This window comes from Thalia democratica, chromosome 7 (assembly GCF_965202585.1).
Source record: "Thalia democratica chromosome 7, ktThaDemo2.hap1.1, whole genome shotgun sequence".
NCBI classification, from domain to species: Eukaryota; Metazoa; Chordata; class Thaliacea; order Salpida; family Salpidae; genus Thalia; species Thalia democratica.
The window spans coordinates 36,418,970-36,432,119 of NC_139171.1; the positions used below are offsets into that span (position 1 = coordinate 36,418,970).

The 13,150-nt window shown below is 34.7% G+C and overlaps 1 protein-coding gene across 1 annotated transcript in view; it reads right to left on the minus strand.

Moving 5' to 3' along the window:
* LOC145840779 (extracellular matrix organizing protein FRAS1-like) overlaps positions 1-11,241 on the minus strand; it is a 49,386-nt gene extending 38,145 nt beyond the window's left edge. The window contains exons 1-11 of the mRNA XM_082948109.1: positions 10,989-11,241; positions 10,789-10,826; positions 6,693-6,794; positions 5,914-6,021; positions 4,751-4,907; positions 4,338-4,421; positions 4,039-4,157; positions 3,595-3,769; positions 3,044-3,177; positions 2,175-2,382; positions 890-1,060 (exon numbers count right to left, since the gene is read on the minus strand). Of these exons, the coding sequence (XP_082804235.1) occupies positions 890-1,060; positions 2,175-2,382; positions 3,044-3,177; positions 3,595-3,769; positions 4,039-4,157; positions 4,338-4,421; positions 4,751-4,907; positions 5,914-6,021; positions 6,693-6,794; positions 10,789-10,826; positions 10,989-11,103 (1,411 nt within the window). The 5' untranslated portion in view covers positions 11,104-11,241. The remainder of the gene's footprint in view (positions 1-889; positions 1,061-2,174; positions 2,383-3,043; positions 3,178-3,594; positions 3,770-4,038; positions 4,158-4,337; positions 4,422-4,750; positions 4,908-5,913; positions 6,022-6,692; positions 6,795-10,788; positions 10,827-10,988) is intronic.
* Positions 11,242-13,150: the final 1,909 nt, after the last annotated feature.

Consider the following 13,150-nt stretch of genomic DNA (forward strand, 5'->3'; position numbering starts at 1 on the left):
CTGTTGCCTTCTTGTTCGTCGTTGAACTGTTTAGCGTTCGTTTGATTACTCAAAATCGCTTAATGCCTTTAAATAGAACGCGAGCTACTTTCGAACGACGTTTCATCTGAAATATTATCTAAATAAACAACAGCCTTAAAACGTTTTCCGTCCTTTCAAGTTTACAGTAGATACCGACTTTTCATTATACAAAAGTATGCGATCTTCCGCTTTCAAGCGAGCGCCCAGATCAAAGGCTGTTGACCGCTCGATTAAAAACATCGACTGTTGATAGTTGCGTTACGTCATAATGGATCGCGTTCGAAAAATGTATAAGACTTGGAAGGAACAACATTTTTTCATGTTTGAATTACTACGGTGGAAAATCGTTCTCACGGACAATATGTTATCGTTGTTATCGTCTTTGCAGAATGTATTTAAGCAAATCCTTAAATTGTCGCATGGCGAATTGCATAATCCCCCGTTTTACCCACATCATCGCTCGCCGACCCAGTCTCAATTATCCCAACATTAGAGCCCAATTACTGGAACATTAAAGTATTTGCAAAGCTAATTATAATCGGATTCTTTCGTTTATGTTCGCGCTTTCTATTAAACCTCGCTTTTATGTTTGGCAACTTAAACGTTTAAGGTTTAATGGGAGTTTAATTTAAACTTTAAAAAATGTTATATTAGAAAGTTATTGAACTCAATTGCCTCGTTATTTTAATGAATAAAGTTTAAAAGCTTACACTTTAACACAAGTGATAAAAAAATTTCAGCACTTTTTTTTGTTGCAGTTAAGTTTTTATTTAGCATTTTAAAACCTTAAAATTTTTGGCTCGATGCTATGAAACCTTAACACAATATAAAACACAACAAACAGCAATATGACATCATAAACACTTACTTTTGCACGCGTTACCCTCCTCGTACCACCCCTTCATGCACCTTCGCACGCATATGGATCCCTGCAGCATGGTGCCTCCGGGGCAGCTCGTGCACTTTCCGTAGCCCTGTCCGTCGCACGTGGCGCACGACGAGTGGCAGGTCACCGGCTGGCAAACTGGGCAGCAGTCGTCTGTCGCAAAAAAAAAGATGATTAGCAAAAAACTAAATGTCGTTAGCACAGGCGACACAATTGTCACCAGCTTTAAATTCTAATCGGCTCCAATCAGTTGGCATTGACTGCAAATGGCTTGTGCGGGTGCTAATGACGAAGTTGCGGCCACAATAACTGGTAGTGTGGCGGCGTGGCGTTCCGGCGACTTTGCATTGTTGTAAACTCAATTATGACGAAATAAGTGTGCGGATGACGGGCGGTAAATGGAGTTGAAAAGAAGGGCAGATAAAAAGGGGTCGCAAAAACAAACTGCTTGTCTGAAAACTGCTCTAAAAGCTGAAAAAAGTGATGGGCAGAAGCCAATGACAGCCGACCATCGCGTGTAATCCATCACGCAATTCTATAAATCATTCATATTTTTTGCTTTCATTTCAGGTTGGCAAGTTTGAAGAGATTTATTATTGTTTGACTACGCATTTAACTTTGAAAACTTTTAAAAATTTCGTTTTTTTTATTACTTTTTCCACAAGCAGTACATTTTAATAGATCATATTTTATAAATTCTTAAACATTTACTTATAAAACTTTTGATAGAATATTTGAATTATTAATGCCATGTTTCGCACAACAACACTAAATGTTTATGTTAGACAAAACTCTAAGTATTTTCGTAACTAAACGTTTTATGCGATTGTTAAAGTCAAGTTTAACTTGTTAGCACTTAGAAAATACACACGAAACAAGCGCTTTCATCTCGTGCTGGGTGTTTATACAGAGTCGCCAGAACATCAAACATTAAAAGATTAAACTTCAAAGTATCCGCAAAAGTGTGTGATAATCACGTTTGCCCGCAATATCTGGGAAAACTCTAATTCAAAGGCAGCCAAAAGTTTGCATTTGGTTTATCAATATTTGATCGTCATAGCGATACGATTATGAGCTCGCTTAAAATTTACACAGCCAAGTACAAGTTCTTGCTCAAATGCTATTAATTATTTATATTAAGTTTTTAAAAGCTAAGAATACGGTTTTAAAAGTCTTTTTTTTTTTTTTATAAAATAAATTTAATTTTTCTAGTTGCTTTATCTACTTGAAATTTTTATAATTTATATCTTTAAAAAATTAAACAAACCTTGCAAGTAAACAGCGGTGGTGTTGCTAGGGCAACTGGTGCACTCGCTCTTGAAGCACTGCGTAACTCCCCGGATGCACTGGCAAGTTTCGCACGCCCCCCTCGTCCACTGGTCCCCGTCCCTGTACACCAGACCGTTGCCAAGGCGACAGTGGACGTGAACGGGAACGCAAGCCGGGCAGCAAGAAGTCGCCACGAGGGTCTCGTTCTTTGAAAAAAAAAATTGTCATTACCATAGAACAATAGGAACAAATATTTAAATTTACCGGATCTAATCGCATTTTGTAATATGTGAATATTAGACAAGGAAAAGCTCATAATGGCCTTATTGCATTAGTTAAAGTGCGCTTTTATTGCTTTGCGATAGCGCGGCGGCTAAAGCAGCAAGCTAACTAGTTAATTTATTATTTCATATACAAACTCGATACTGTTCAGGATATCACCTTTGTAGTGGTATTACCAGCAGTTTAAGGCGAATTTCAGCCGAACAGTGGACACGGTTGTCACTAGAATTTGTCTCGCTGCATAGCTCACGCACATATGGCGAGCATTAACGCCGCAAAGTACACACCAGCAGCCCAAATTATCAGTAATTTGAAGCAATTTGACATAGAAATTGTCTCGCACGTATCTCCGATTTAATCAATGAGATCTTTTTATGAATGCACAACAATGTAGTGCTTAACGGTGGTCTTAAAGTTTTAGTTAAAGTTATTTGAGCTACCGAACATATTTTAAACGCTCTGGTACGTTGGAAAAACCTACTTATACTAGTTATAATATCTGGTAAAGTATATTAATTCAAAAAGCAAAATAAATTTAAATTGTACTTTTTGTGTCCTGTTTTGCTTTAAAAGTAGTAAACTCACCCAGTTACAAGTCACTGGAGTGCACTGCAAGTCCCTGCTTGTGACCATTCCGTTCCTGCACATCTTAGCCTCGCAACTGTCGCTCGTCCACATCTCGTTATTGTTGCGCTGCTCGCCTCCCACACTACAGCTACCTGCGATAAAAATCAAATGTCACCAGCTGCCAAAAAGTTCATCTGTTTTTTTAACTTAACTTTACATTGAGCATGCTTTTTTTTTTGAAAGGACAGCGAAATAATAAAAACATGGTAAGTGGCTGTGCTTTTCTCTGCGTCTAGTGTCGAAACAGGTGCGCACTTTCGAAAAGGACAACGAGCTGCCTTTTATCACGTGTAAGAGTAAATGGGGATTATACATTCCGCGTAACATGTAGTTTGCCGTACTGTTTGTGCACATAGACATGTAGGCTTAAACCCGAACAACTGCTGCATTGTCAGGTGTGCTCGAGAAACAAAGAATTTATTCAAAATTATTTATGATCTTAAGTATTGTGATATTTATTTTGAGAATCAAAGCTTTAAAAAACAAAAAGAAAACAAAAGACGAAATACCTGTGTTTGACACGCAGGACTTGCAACACTTCCCTTCGACTTGCCGAGGAGATTGGCCTGGCGGGCAGCTGAGGTGAGGGCAAGTCTCCTCTTTGCACAGCAGTTCACCCGATTTACATACGCATTTTTCACAGGAACTTTTTTGTACTACGCTTCCGGATGGTACTAGTTGGCCCTTTTTAAAAAGACAAAATAAAATAAAAACATTTATAATATCTTTTGCAACAAGTTTCTGGTACCTTAAACATTGAGATTGTATAAAAACAGTTTTGTAAACATTTTAAAAAGTTTAAAATGAATAATTTAAACAAGTTTTAGAAAAAAAAACTATGTAAATTCAATTCAAATTGTTTATTTTATTTTAACACTTTTTCTAATTAACAATTTCTACAAAGAATAGTCTATAAACTTGCTCAAAACCAATAAGAAAAATCTGACAACAACCTCATGTATACAAGCAGCTTGGGTGCAAGTGGGGCAACAGTGACCTTCCAACAACGTGGGCTGTTCTCCCATTGGGCACACAACTTTTTCACAAGTAGGAGCCATGAGCAAAATTTCTCCTAAATTAATTAAAAAGTTTAAAAAAATATTTTGTTCAGCTAAGCTTAGAGAAACCACCCACTTTTTATCAATAATCTATCAACTTATCTATTTTGCGATTAATAAAAAAAAAATTATCTTGAAAAAGTAAACCAAATTAAAACTTGTCAACTAGATTTAAAACCAATAAACACGCTGACCTTTCGAGCAGACCACCCTCTCGCACGGCATGGTGGATACAATTTGACCATCTATCAGTGTCGTTCCCTTGAACTGACAGGTTTCTGTTGAAAACAGAAAATGTTTTAATCAAAACACACGTGTCACAGATGTGTGGCATTATATAAAAAAGCGGCTTTGGTATTGTTTTGCTGTGTGCAGCAAAAACTGCTTTGTTGTTTCGAAATGTTATTTTAAAATGTTGTTTGTTGCGAAAGTCACACGTTGTTTGTAAGCAAAACAGCCACCTGTTTTTAAAGTTCAACATGTGACCTTAGCTTCTTTTGTACATCAAAAATCAACAAAAAGCATTTTAATAAAAAAAATTTGCAAGTTTGAAATGTGCTACAACTTTAAAACCTTTTTTCTTTAATTACTAAAACAAGTATCGCACCTGTTTTCTTGGCGCAAACAGGACAGCAAGAAGAACTGTGATTGGTCAAAACTTCGTCGGGCTGACACGTGACTGTATCACAATCCAATCGCCTGCATTCAACAACGCCGTCGTGACATTGACATTTAGAACAATTATCGTCATAAATCGCTCCGTGCTGTTAAGGCAAGAACAATAGATAAATATGAAAAAAAATCACAAAAAAAACATTTAGTACTAAATTAAAAACTAAGTTTAAACGTTTTTTAAAAAGCATTAGAGATATTTAACTATTCCAAAACACCTAGATTACAGATTTAGCATTTGGTTAAACTATTTATCAGACATTGCTTTATAGTTGAATTTTACAAATACTACGATTATCTAATTCAAAGCAAAATCCTGTTAAAACGTTGTGGTGAAAGATAAAATGAACGCCAAATAGTACGGTGTTTACCACTCTGCTGTATTGTGGTAACTTTAAACCTCGTTTAATTTTTTAGCTTAAAGTAATACTTTAATTCATAAAAAGTATAAAACTCAAGTTTTAACAAACAATTTTGAAAAACTATGAAACCCGAATACATAAAACGTGCTGGAAAAACGCTAAAAACTTATGTAAATTTTATCTTTACATAACATATTTTAAGTATCATTGTAATAAAAAAAATACTTATAAAACACAATCGTAAGAAGAAACTAAACAGCATACAGACGTATTTACAATTCCCCTGGGTAAACTGCAACTTTTTATTAACTCTTGTTTGAACTTGGATTTAAACATATTTATGTCTAGCTTTAACGCTTTGTTCCGTGAAAACTGTCTCGCATAGCGTGTAATAGCGATATTTTATGTTGTTTAAAAATATTTTAAAACTCAACTTAACATACTTTTTAACAATTGGAAATATTCATTAAAAGGGTCAAACAGAAACAATCTTGAAAATTGCTGCAGTTTTAAGCCGAGGTTATGCAAAGTTGTGCTAATAACTTTGCCGCCCCCCTTCGAAAGCGAAGCAAAATAAAAACATCAAAATGTAGCAAAGTTCGCATTTTGAAAGCTTTAAACGGCGTTTTGCATGCGATGCGCATGGCTTAAGGCGCAGTTGAAAAGGCGAAATGAAAGCGAATTAGAGGTCGGTTTACAAGTGGTAATTTGCGAAACAAGTTCAACGTTAACTCACTGCAGCTACTCTGCCGTCCGTTCTCCGGCAGCTCCTCGTTCGGTGTTCGGAAGTCGAAGGCACGCAGACAGGGCAGCAGGAATTCGGCTGCAGCGCCAGCGACTCGTCCTGCAAAAACAAAAGCAACTGTTACAGCATGAAAGGCGAGATTAGAATCTAAAGTAAACGGCTGAAAGGTCGGAAACGAAGGTTTAATGATTTGAACGCGCATGAAGCGCTGGCATTGTCCCGGCGCGAATGTGATACAGATGCGAGATTAATTGGTTTTGCATGTATGTATATGGTAAAAAGGCACATTTGTGTTTCCGCACCGCGGCCTTAAAAGCTTTCCACGGACAACAGTTGCTTTTGGGCTTGTTTGCTAAAAAATTTTAAGTTGATCACTTTGTGAAAACGCTGATTATCCGTAACTATTATGGCCTAATCCCCTGCAGGTTGAAATACTGTGAGTTTCATTGTTGAGGTGCTATCTGCGCCTTTTATCAATCACACTGCTTCAGACTAATTAGTATTAAAACCTGAAATTAAAAGAATGGAACAAATAAAACACAGCACTTTATGAAAAAACAATAGGATTAGTATTCTGGCAAGTATTATGATAAGTTGCTAAAGTTGAACTTTTACCTAAATGTTTTCTGAACACTTGACAAAAGCGTCTTTTTTATTTAAAATTTATCAAAAGTCTTATTCAATTTTTATAAACCAATACCAACTAATGTATCATGCTTAAGTTTAAACACTAATTACTGTTTCAAAATTAAAACAAAAAAAAAACGTACCTGCGTGCAGTCGGGAAAATAACACTTCTCAGCCTGGCACGTCGTTATTCCATCTGAACACTCGCAGTCGGTGCACGAGTCCAGTTTCCAAGCGAAGCCGCTCTGCAAAACGAAAACAAATGCGTTAATCAGCTTTTCCCTCGCAAGCACTCGAAATCCACATCAATCAAGTCGGCTTGATTGCAAAAGGGAAGTTGGAGATAGCGAGCGGGCGCAGTGGCGGTGGGTTTCGTTATCTGCCAGTATCAAAGCGCGCTGCTGTAACAAACAATCAGTGCTGATAAGGCCTGACGTGATTGACTGGTGGCAACCCACTTTTGTAGCGAGCAGGTAAAAGAAAGAACGGGTTGTTTCTGTTTTTCTTATCAAAAAGAGTTTTATTGTTTTATTAAATTTTTGAACGCTTCAATACGCTTTGAGAAAACTCAATGTGTATTTGTTATTTTTTCTTACACAAGTTGTATGTATCAAAAAGCATAATCACAAAAAAAATCGATTGTAGCACTTATAGGAGCTCTAACAAAACCAGATAGTTGGTTTTTCAACGCTAACACGAAGCAGGTAGCAGCGCAGCAGCGGAGGGTGGGAGATACGAGACACAAGGGTTCCGGTTTGCGGCTGGCTTTTCATGCTGGCTGTAACACAAGAGACTACAAGCTTGCTGATTGCATCTGTGTGGATTGCATCGCAACAACTTCCCCTTTTCAGGTACTTTTCGGGCCAGTTAACGGCATTAGCAGGTTTTCAATATCCTCGCCGTTTCGTTATTGGAACCGCGCTTGCCAGATTAACTTTCGCTAATTCTCGAGCTTGTTTTTTATTTTTGAACGATTAAAAACCAAATTAGTTTAGTGTATCTCTTTTAACTAGCGAAATTTGTTTTCAGCTTAACTGTTTCTATTTTAAAGTGCGAGACTGTTGCCAAGGGCATTATCGGACTAATGTTTTTGCTGGTACGCTCATGTTTATTTGTTTGTTTTGCAATAATCAATCTCATCGCCAACAATGGTTTATTTTGTCTGCGCGCCGTAACTTCGCTTGAAAGCCGCCCGATACTTGTGTATGTTACATTCAGCTGTTGTGCCGGTGTTTTTGTTTTGTCTAAATATTCTCTTCCTGCTTAATACATGCAAATTCAACAACATCATTTTTGCTTGTTCCTGAAATCAAAGCAGTAGACTTGCAGACATATTTGCATTTGAATTAAACTTTCTAGACGTTTTGGTTCTAATCTTGCTTGCCAGTCGCAAATTTTTAATGTTTGTTTAAGCCATTGACAAACTTTGACAGATATTCAGAAATTCGTTATTGGTAATTGCTCTCTTACTACTTAGGCAGAAAGAATCAAAACTAGCAAGTGTTGACTTACAGATACTAGACAAATCTGTCAACAGATAAAAATCAATAGCAACTTATCTTTATAATTCGAATAAAACCATCGAGAAATGATAACAAAATTAATAAAGGTGGTTTCAGTTCTTTGGAAGATAAAAGGCTGTTTTTTTCTATTAGCAGCCTTTACGATAGCACAAATGGTTAGAAATTATCAAGTAAACAGGCGTATTATGTCGGTAACACGCTGACACCCTCGGGCGACTAACTTCGTCGTGAGCTTCTAAACTTGCCTTTTAGTCGGCTCTGGCAGATCAAAAATCTCAGCCGGTAAAAAGGGTGAAATGCTAGCAGAGCGTAAACTCAAATCTGAAAATTTCTCACTGTGCGGTCGCTACAAAAAAAAAGCCTCTTGCTTTCAGACCTCGTTACTTGCGAACGTTGACGGAAAAAGATTATGAGAGCCGTTTGAAGTGACTCGCAGAGCCTTTGTGTTTTCCGCCACTCGAAAGTTGTTGTAAACCTCTTATAAAAGTGAAAATATGAGAGTATCCAATTTCACAACTCACTTCCCCTCGGTAAGTATCAATTTCAGCGCTATTTTATCGGTTTGATGCCAGTTTTCATCCGCTCTGAAAGTTTCCTTGAAACTTTGTTTTGCTTTTTCCGCTTCTCAAAGCCCATTGCTGGCCATTAGCGCGTGTCGCCTTTGACAGATTGTACTAAAAACAAAAGCTCGATTTTCGAGCAAAAGCTTTTTCCGGGCTGAACGCTAGCGGCTAATGATAGCTAAAACAATAGGCTTTTTATACTTGCTGCACTTTGATAAAACTTTCAAGACGCGACACTGGGCTACTGTTCTTTCCATTTCTTTGTTTTTGTTTATCTTTTCGCCTTGCACAACCTTCAAGTGCACGAAAGTAGCGGTCGGTGTCACTGCGCAAACAAATTGTCACAAGCAAGAAAAGAAGTATGGCAAACGCACGAACGGGTGGCAAGAAATTTTTAAGAATGCGCGGACGATTTGCTGTAACGCGTGTAAGAGGAGGCGTTTTCCGTTTCGCGCAAAACATAAATAAACAAAACCGAACAAAAATCGGCGATCCGGCTGACAAAAGGCCTGCCTTAAGCACCGGTTTTTGTATTTTTTTAACTATTACGGAAACGAAAGCCGCTAACTGCTTTGTTTGTTTACGTCACACTCGGTTGTTACGGATTATCGCCGGTTACTAAGAACCGACTAGACCGAGCGGCAGCTAGTTTTATGGTTGAAAAGTGCTTTTTGCAGCCTCAACAAAAAACGCCATTGACGCGATCCCCCCGCCCGCATGCAATCAAGGCGGTGAAAGTGAATGTTGAACGTTTGTTTGGTCGCTGGTGCGTGAAGCCTTTACTAAGGAGTTGCACAACTAGATACAGCTAATTTGTTAACTTTAAATATTTGCTCTGTGCGTTTTTAGCTGCACGCGCTCAGCCAATTTATTTTAATCGACCACTTGAAAGTTTGCCTTTCGGTTATTTTAGTCTTGAAGCTTAAACAAAAGTTTTGCAATATTTGTTTTCAAGTAATTAATTTTAATTAGTTATTTGTCTTAATGAAAAGAGTTTTGTAAACTTCGTTTGTAATGAAAGCAATTTTTAAACAAACATTTGTGCTTAAGTTAGTCTTAAGTATTATTTTCCATAAATACATTGTAACATTTTTAACCAACACTTAAGTACTAAATAATATTTATGGCAAAGTTTTGATACGCAGTTGATTTACTAAAAATAAAACATCAAACTTTCAAAACCTCACAGTCAATAGATACATCCAAATAATCTAAACCTTTTTTCCACTTAAAAATTTTATAAAAAACACTTTATTCGAAATTACCGTAGGTTCAGAATAAATAATTTAAATAAACATTTTAAACGTTTATTTGTTCAAGCTCTAAGTTTAGTCATATAATACTTTAATTTAGGAATTTACTTTTATGAATAATTCAAACGAAGGTCAAGTGTTTTAAAAATTATTCATGCCTTACTAAGTTAAAGTTGTTAAATAATGCTCAAAACGTGGTGAACTTAAAAACCTCGTAAAATAAAAACGAAAACTATTTCATATTTTCATTACAAACGACTTTTCTTTCATTAAAATCTTTATAAAAAGCTTAACTGTTTGTGGATTGATTTCAATTGTAATGGATGTCAGAAAATGTATTTAGATAAAAAATTTAAACTGGTATTAAAAAGATGTAAAAAACTTCAAAAGTAGCCTTTGGTTTGCTCTCTAATCCGTGACCACAAAACCTGGATTACAGTTTTTTGTGTATCTTAGGTTTAATACAGTTTTTTCATTAGACCAACGTTTAATAACATTTTATTTGACACTGCCTACTAGAAACTTTTTATCAAAACAATTCAGCTAAAACTTTTCGTTGGTTTGCTTTCAACAAAACTAAAAATTCAGGAGTTTTTCACCAATGTTTTACAACTTATTAAGCTCGGCTAATTAATCAAATAGGCTAATTTGATGAAAGCGACGAATGTTGGTACCAATTAGCCGGCTTTGTAGCTACTGAATAAGTAACACCCTGGCATGCTAAGCGGCGAACTGCCATAGCCGCTTGTTATTTTTAAAAGTGACGTGACTAACAGGTAACAATTTACATATTGTACTTGTTCGCTGACAACTTTAGTGAACGCTGACAAAAAGGTTCGAATTGTTTAGAACTTGATTTATTTTTCTTTAGTAAAAACTTTTTATAAATGTTTAACTTACTTCAAAGTATGTTCCATTGACTAGACAACTGCCTTCGCCTAAAACAATTATAATTTTTTTACAACATGAAGCATGTTCAAGAATAAGCTTTACAAGTAATCAAAAGTTTCATTTAAAATAAAAACTAAAAAAGTGTTATACTTTTAAAATGTTTTTGTCTTAACTTTTGTTTATCAAATATATAATACTTTTTTTCTTACCAATTTGGCTATTAGCTTCGGATGGTATCGTTACAAGTGCAACCGAAAGCATCAGTAAAAAACTTTTTAATTTCCAAACAGCAGCATTAGTAGTACAGCTGTTGATTCTTGCCATTGCTTTTCTATTCAGTTCCTCAAGAAAAATAAACAGGGAATACTAAAATAATTGGACTTTTTGGTTAAACTCGAACCAATGTTAAAGAAAATTTATCTTCTTGTCAAATCACAGCACTAAAATAAAAAGTCCATAAAACCATTCTCTATACAAGTATCTGTAAGTTTTGAATTAATAAAAGTACTACTTAAATTTATGGTTATAGTTGCAACTTATTATACTTTCAAAAGGTGTTTGCGAAACAAAACTTGTTCGGTAAAACCCATTCAAACTGTCTCAGTTTTACAGCAAAATATTTTTCATGATAAAAGCAAACCAAAAGGAGCTGTGTTGAAACGGTGATGAGAGGTGTAGTAGATTAGCCGGCCAGCTTTCCATAAAAGCGTCAGACAGACAATGAGCGTTGTGAGCGTCGTGTTTCAACTGCACCTCTACCATCACATTTCAACCTCTTTTATGTTTTAAATCGCATTTGATTGTTTTTTCAACTGAACTTTTTGTCTGATCTAAACGTAAAATTAAACCTCGAACAAAAAATAAACTTTTTTTTTTTAATAATTTTCGTGTTTTCATTAAAATGAACAAGTTATAAAATCTCAAAAAAAATATGCTAATACATTTGCAATAAATAACTGTCTGGGTAAATTTTAAAAAAAATCTTTCGCAGCTTTATGTATGGTTGGTCGGTGAGTGTGTACAAAAATAATGGATATAAACTTTTATTTCCCCGGTAAGTTAACGAGAGAAGCTTGTTGGAAAAAATAAACTACTAACTGTCAAGACGACATCTAGCGTACAAAAAATAAAGTGTCTTTGTTTTTATAAAATTCTGTTAAAATTTCTATAGTTTTCTTATAACTTTTGACCTAGTGTACTTTGATGTAAATCAAGTTTTTAAACATAAAAAATACTTATGTTCAAAACAAGGTTATCTTACATTTAATTATGTGCAAATTTGTTTTTAATTTTAGTATGTTAAGTTAAATTGTTACTCCTTGTAAACAAGGCTATTTAAAAATACTGTTACAAAACTTGAACAAAATAAATTCATGAGATTTTATTTTCAGAACTTAATTTGTTTTTTAACTCTTTGCAGCATAAAAAAAAAAACTTAAGATTTACCTATAGATATTTTTTACTTCATGATAGACATGCTTGTTTTTTTTCTTGTTCTTTTTTTACGTATTCGACCTGGTGTGTGATGAAATTTTCTTCTTATACGTTAAAGAAAAAAAAATCAGTATAAAGGTACATTAAAGCAGTCTTATTTGTCGCTCTGTTTTGTTTTAGTATTTTGTGCAGCTGATTTAGAACTTTTTAAAAACACTTCACAAAGATAAACTTAATGCTTAATAGTTTACTGAACACGATAAAAAAACCAACGCTAAAAAACTTGGTCAAAAGACTTGATGTTTTAAAAACGTTTTGGTCATCAAACTTCACACCACTTCATTAAACGCGTAATTAAATTAACTGCTATTAAAATTTATAATAATGTTTTTTACAAGTTATAAAGGTGTTTCAAAACTTTGATTGGTTATTTTTTAAGAATAAAAGTTTCAAATGTTATCAAAAAAAAAAGTATAAACTTTTATTTAAATAATAAAAAAAGTAAAATAATATTGCAGAAAATATCTAGTAATTATGTGCAATGTAGCATACAATTGTAAAGTTTAACTCAATTTCTCAAACTCACTTATACTTTTTTAGTGCATATTTTTAATTTATTTAAAAACTTTTTTTTTTATTTCCAATGGCTCTAAAAAGTTAAATATTATTTATTTTGCAATTGTAACTTTATTATCTAAAAGATTATTCTAATTTTTCCTAGTTTTAGAGTAAATAATGTTATTAGTCTAACAATAAAGTAATTTAAACTTTAACCAAATAAGATTTAACATTAATACTAAAGCTAACAAACGCTACAAAATGTTGTTTCCTGCAACATTGTTGTCGTGTATCGAGTTAATAAAAACTAAATGCTTTAGCAAACATTTGATAATCCTTTAGAGTACAAAAAGCTTTACTGTTTATAAAAATGCATGTT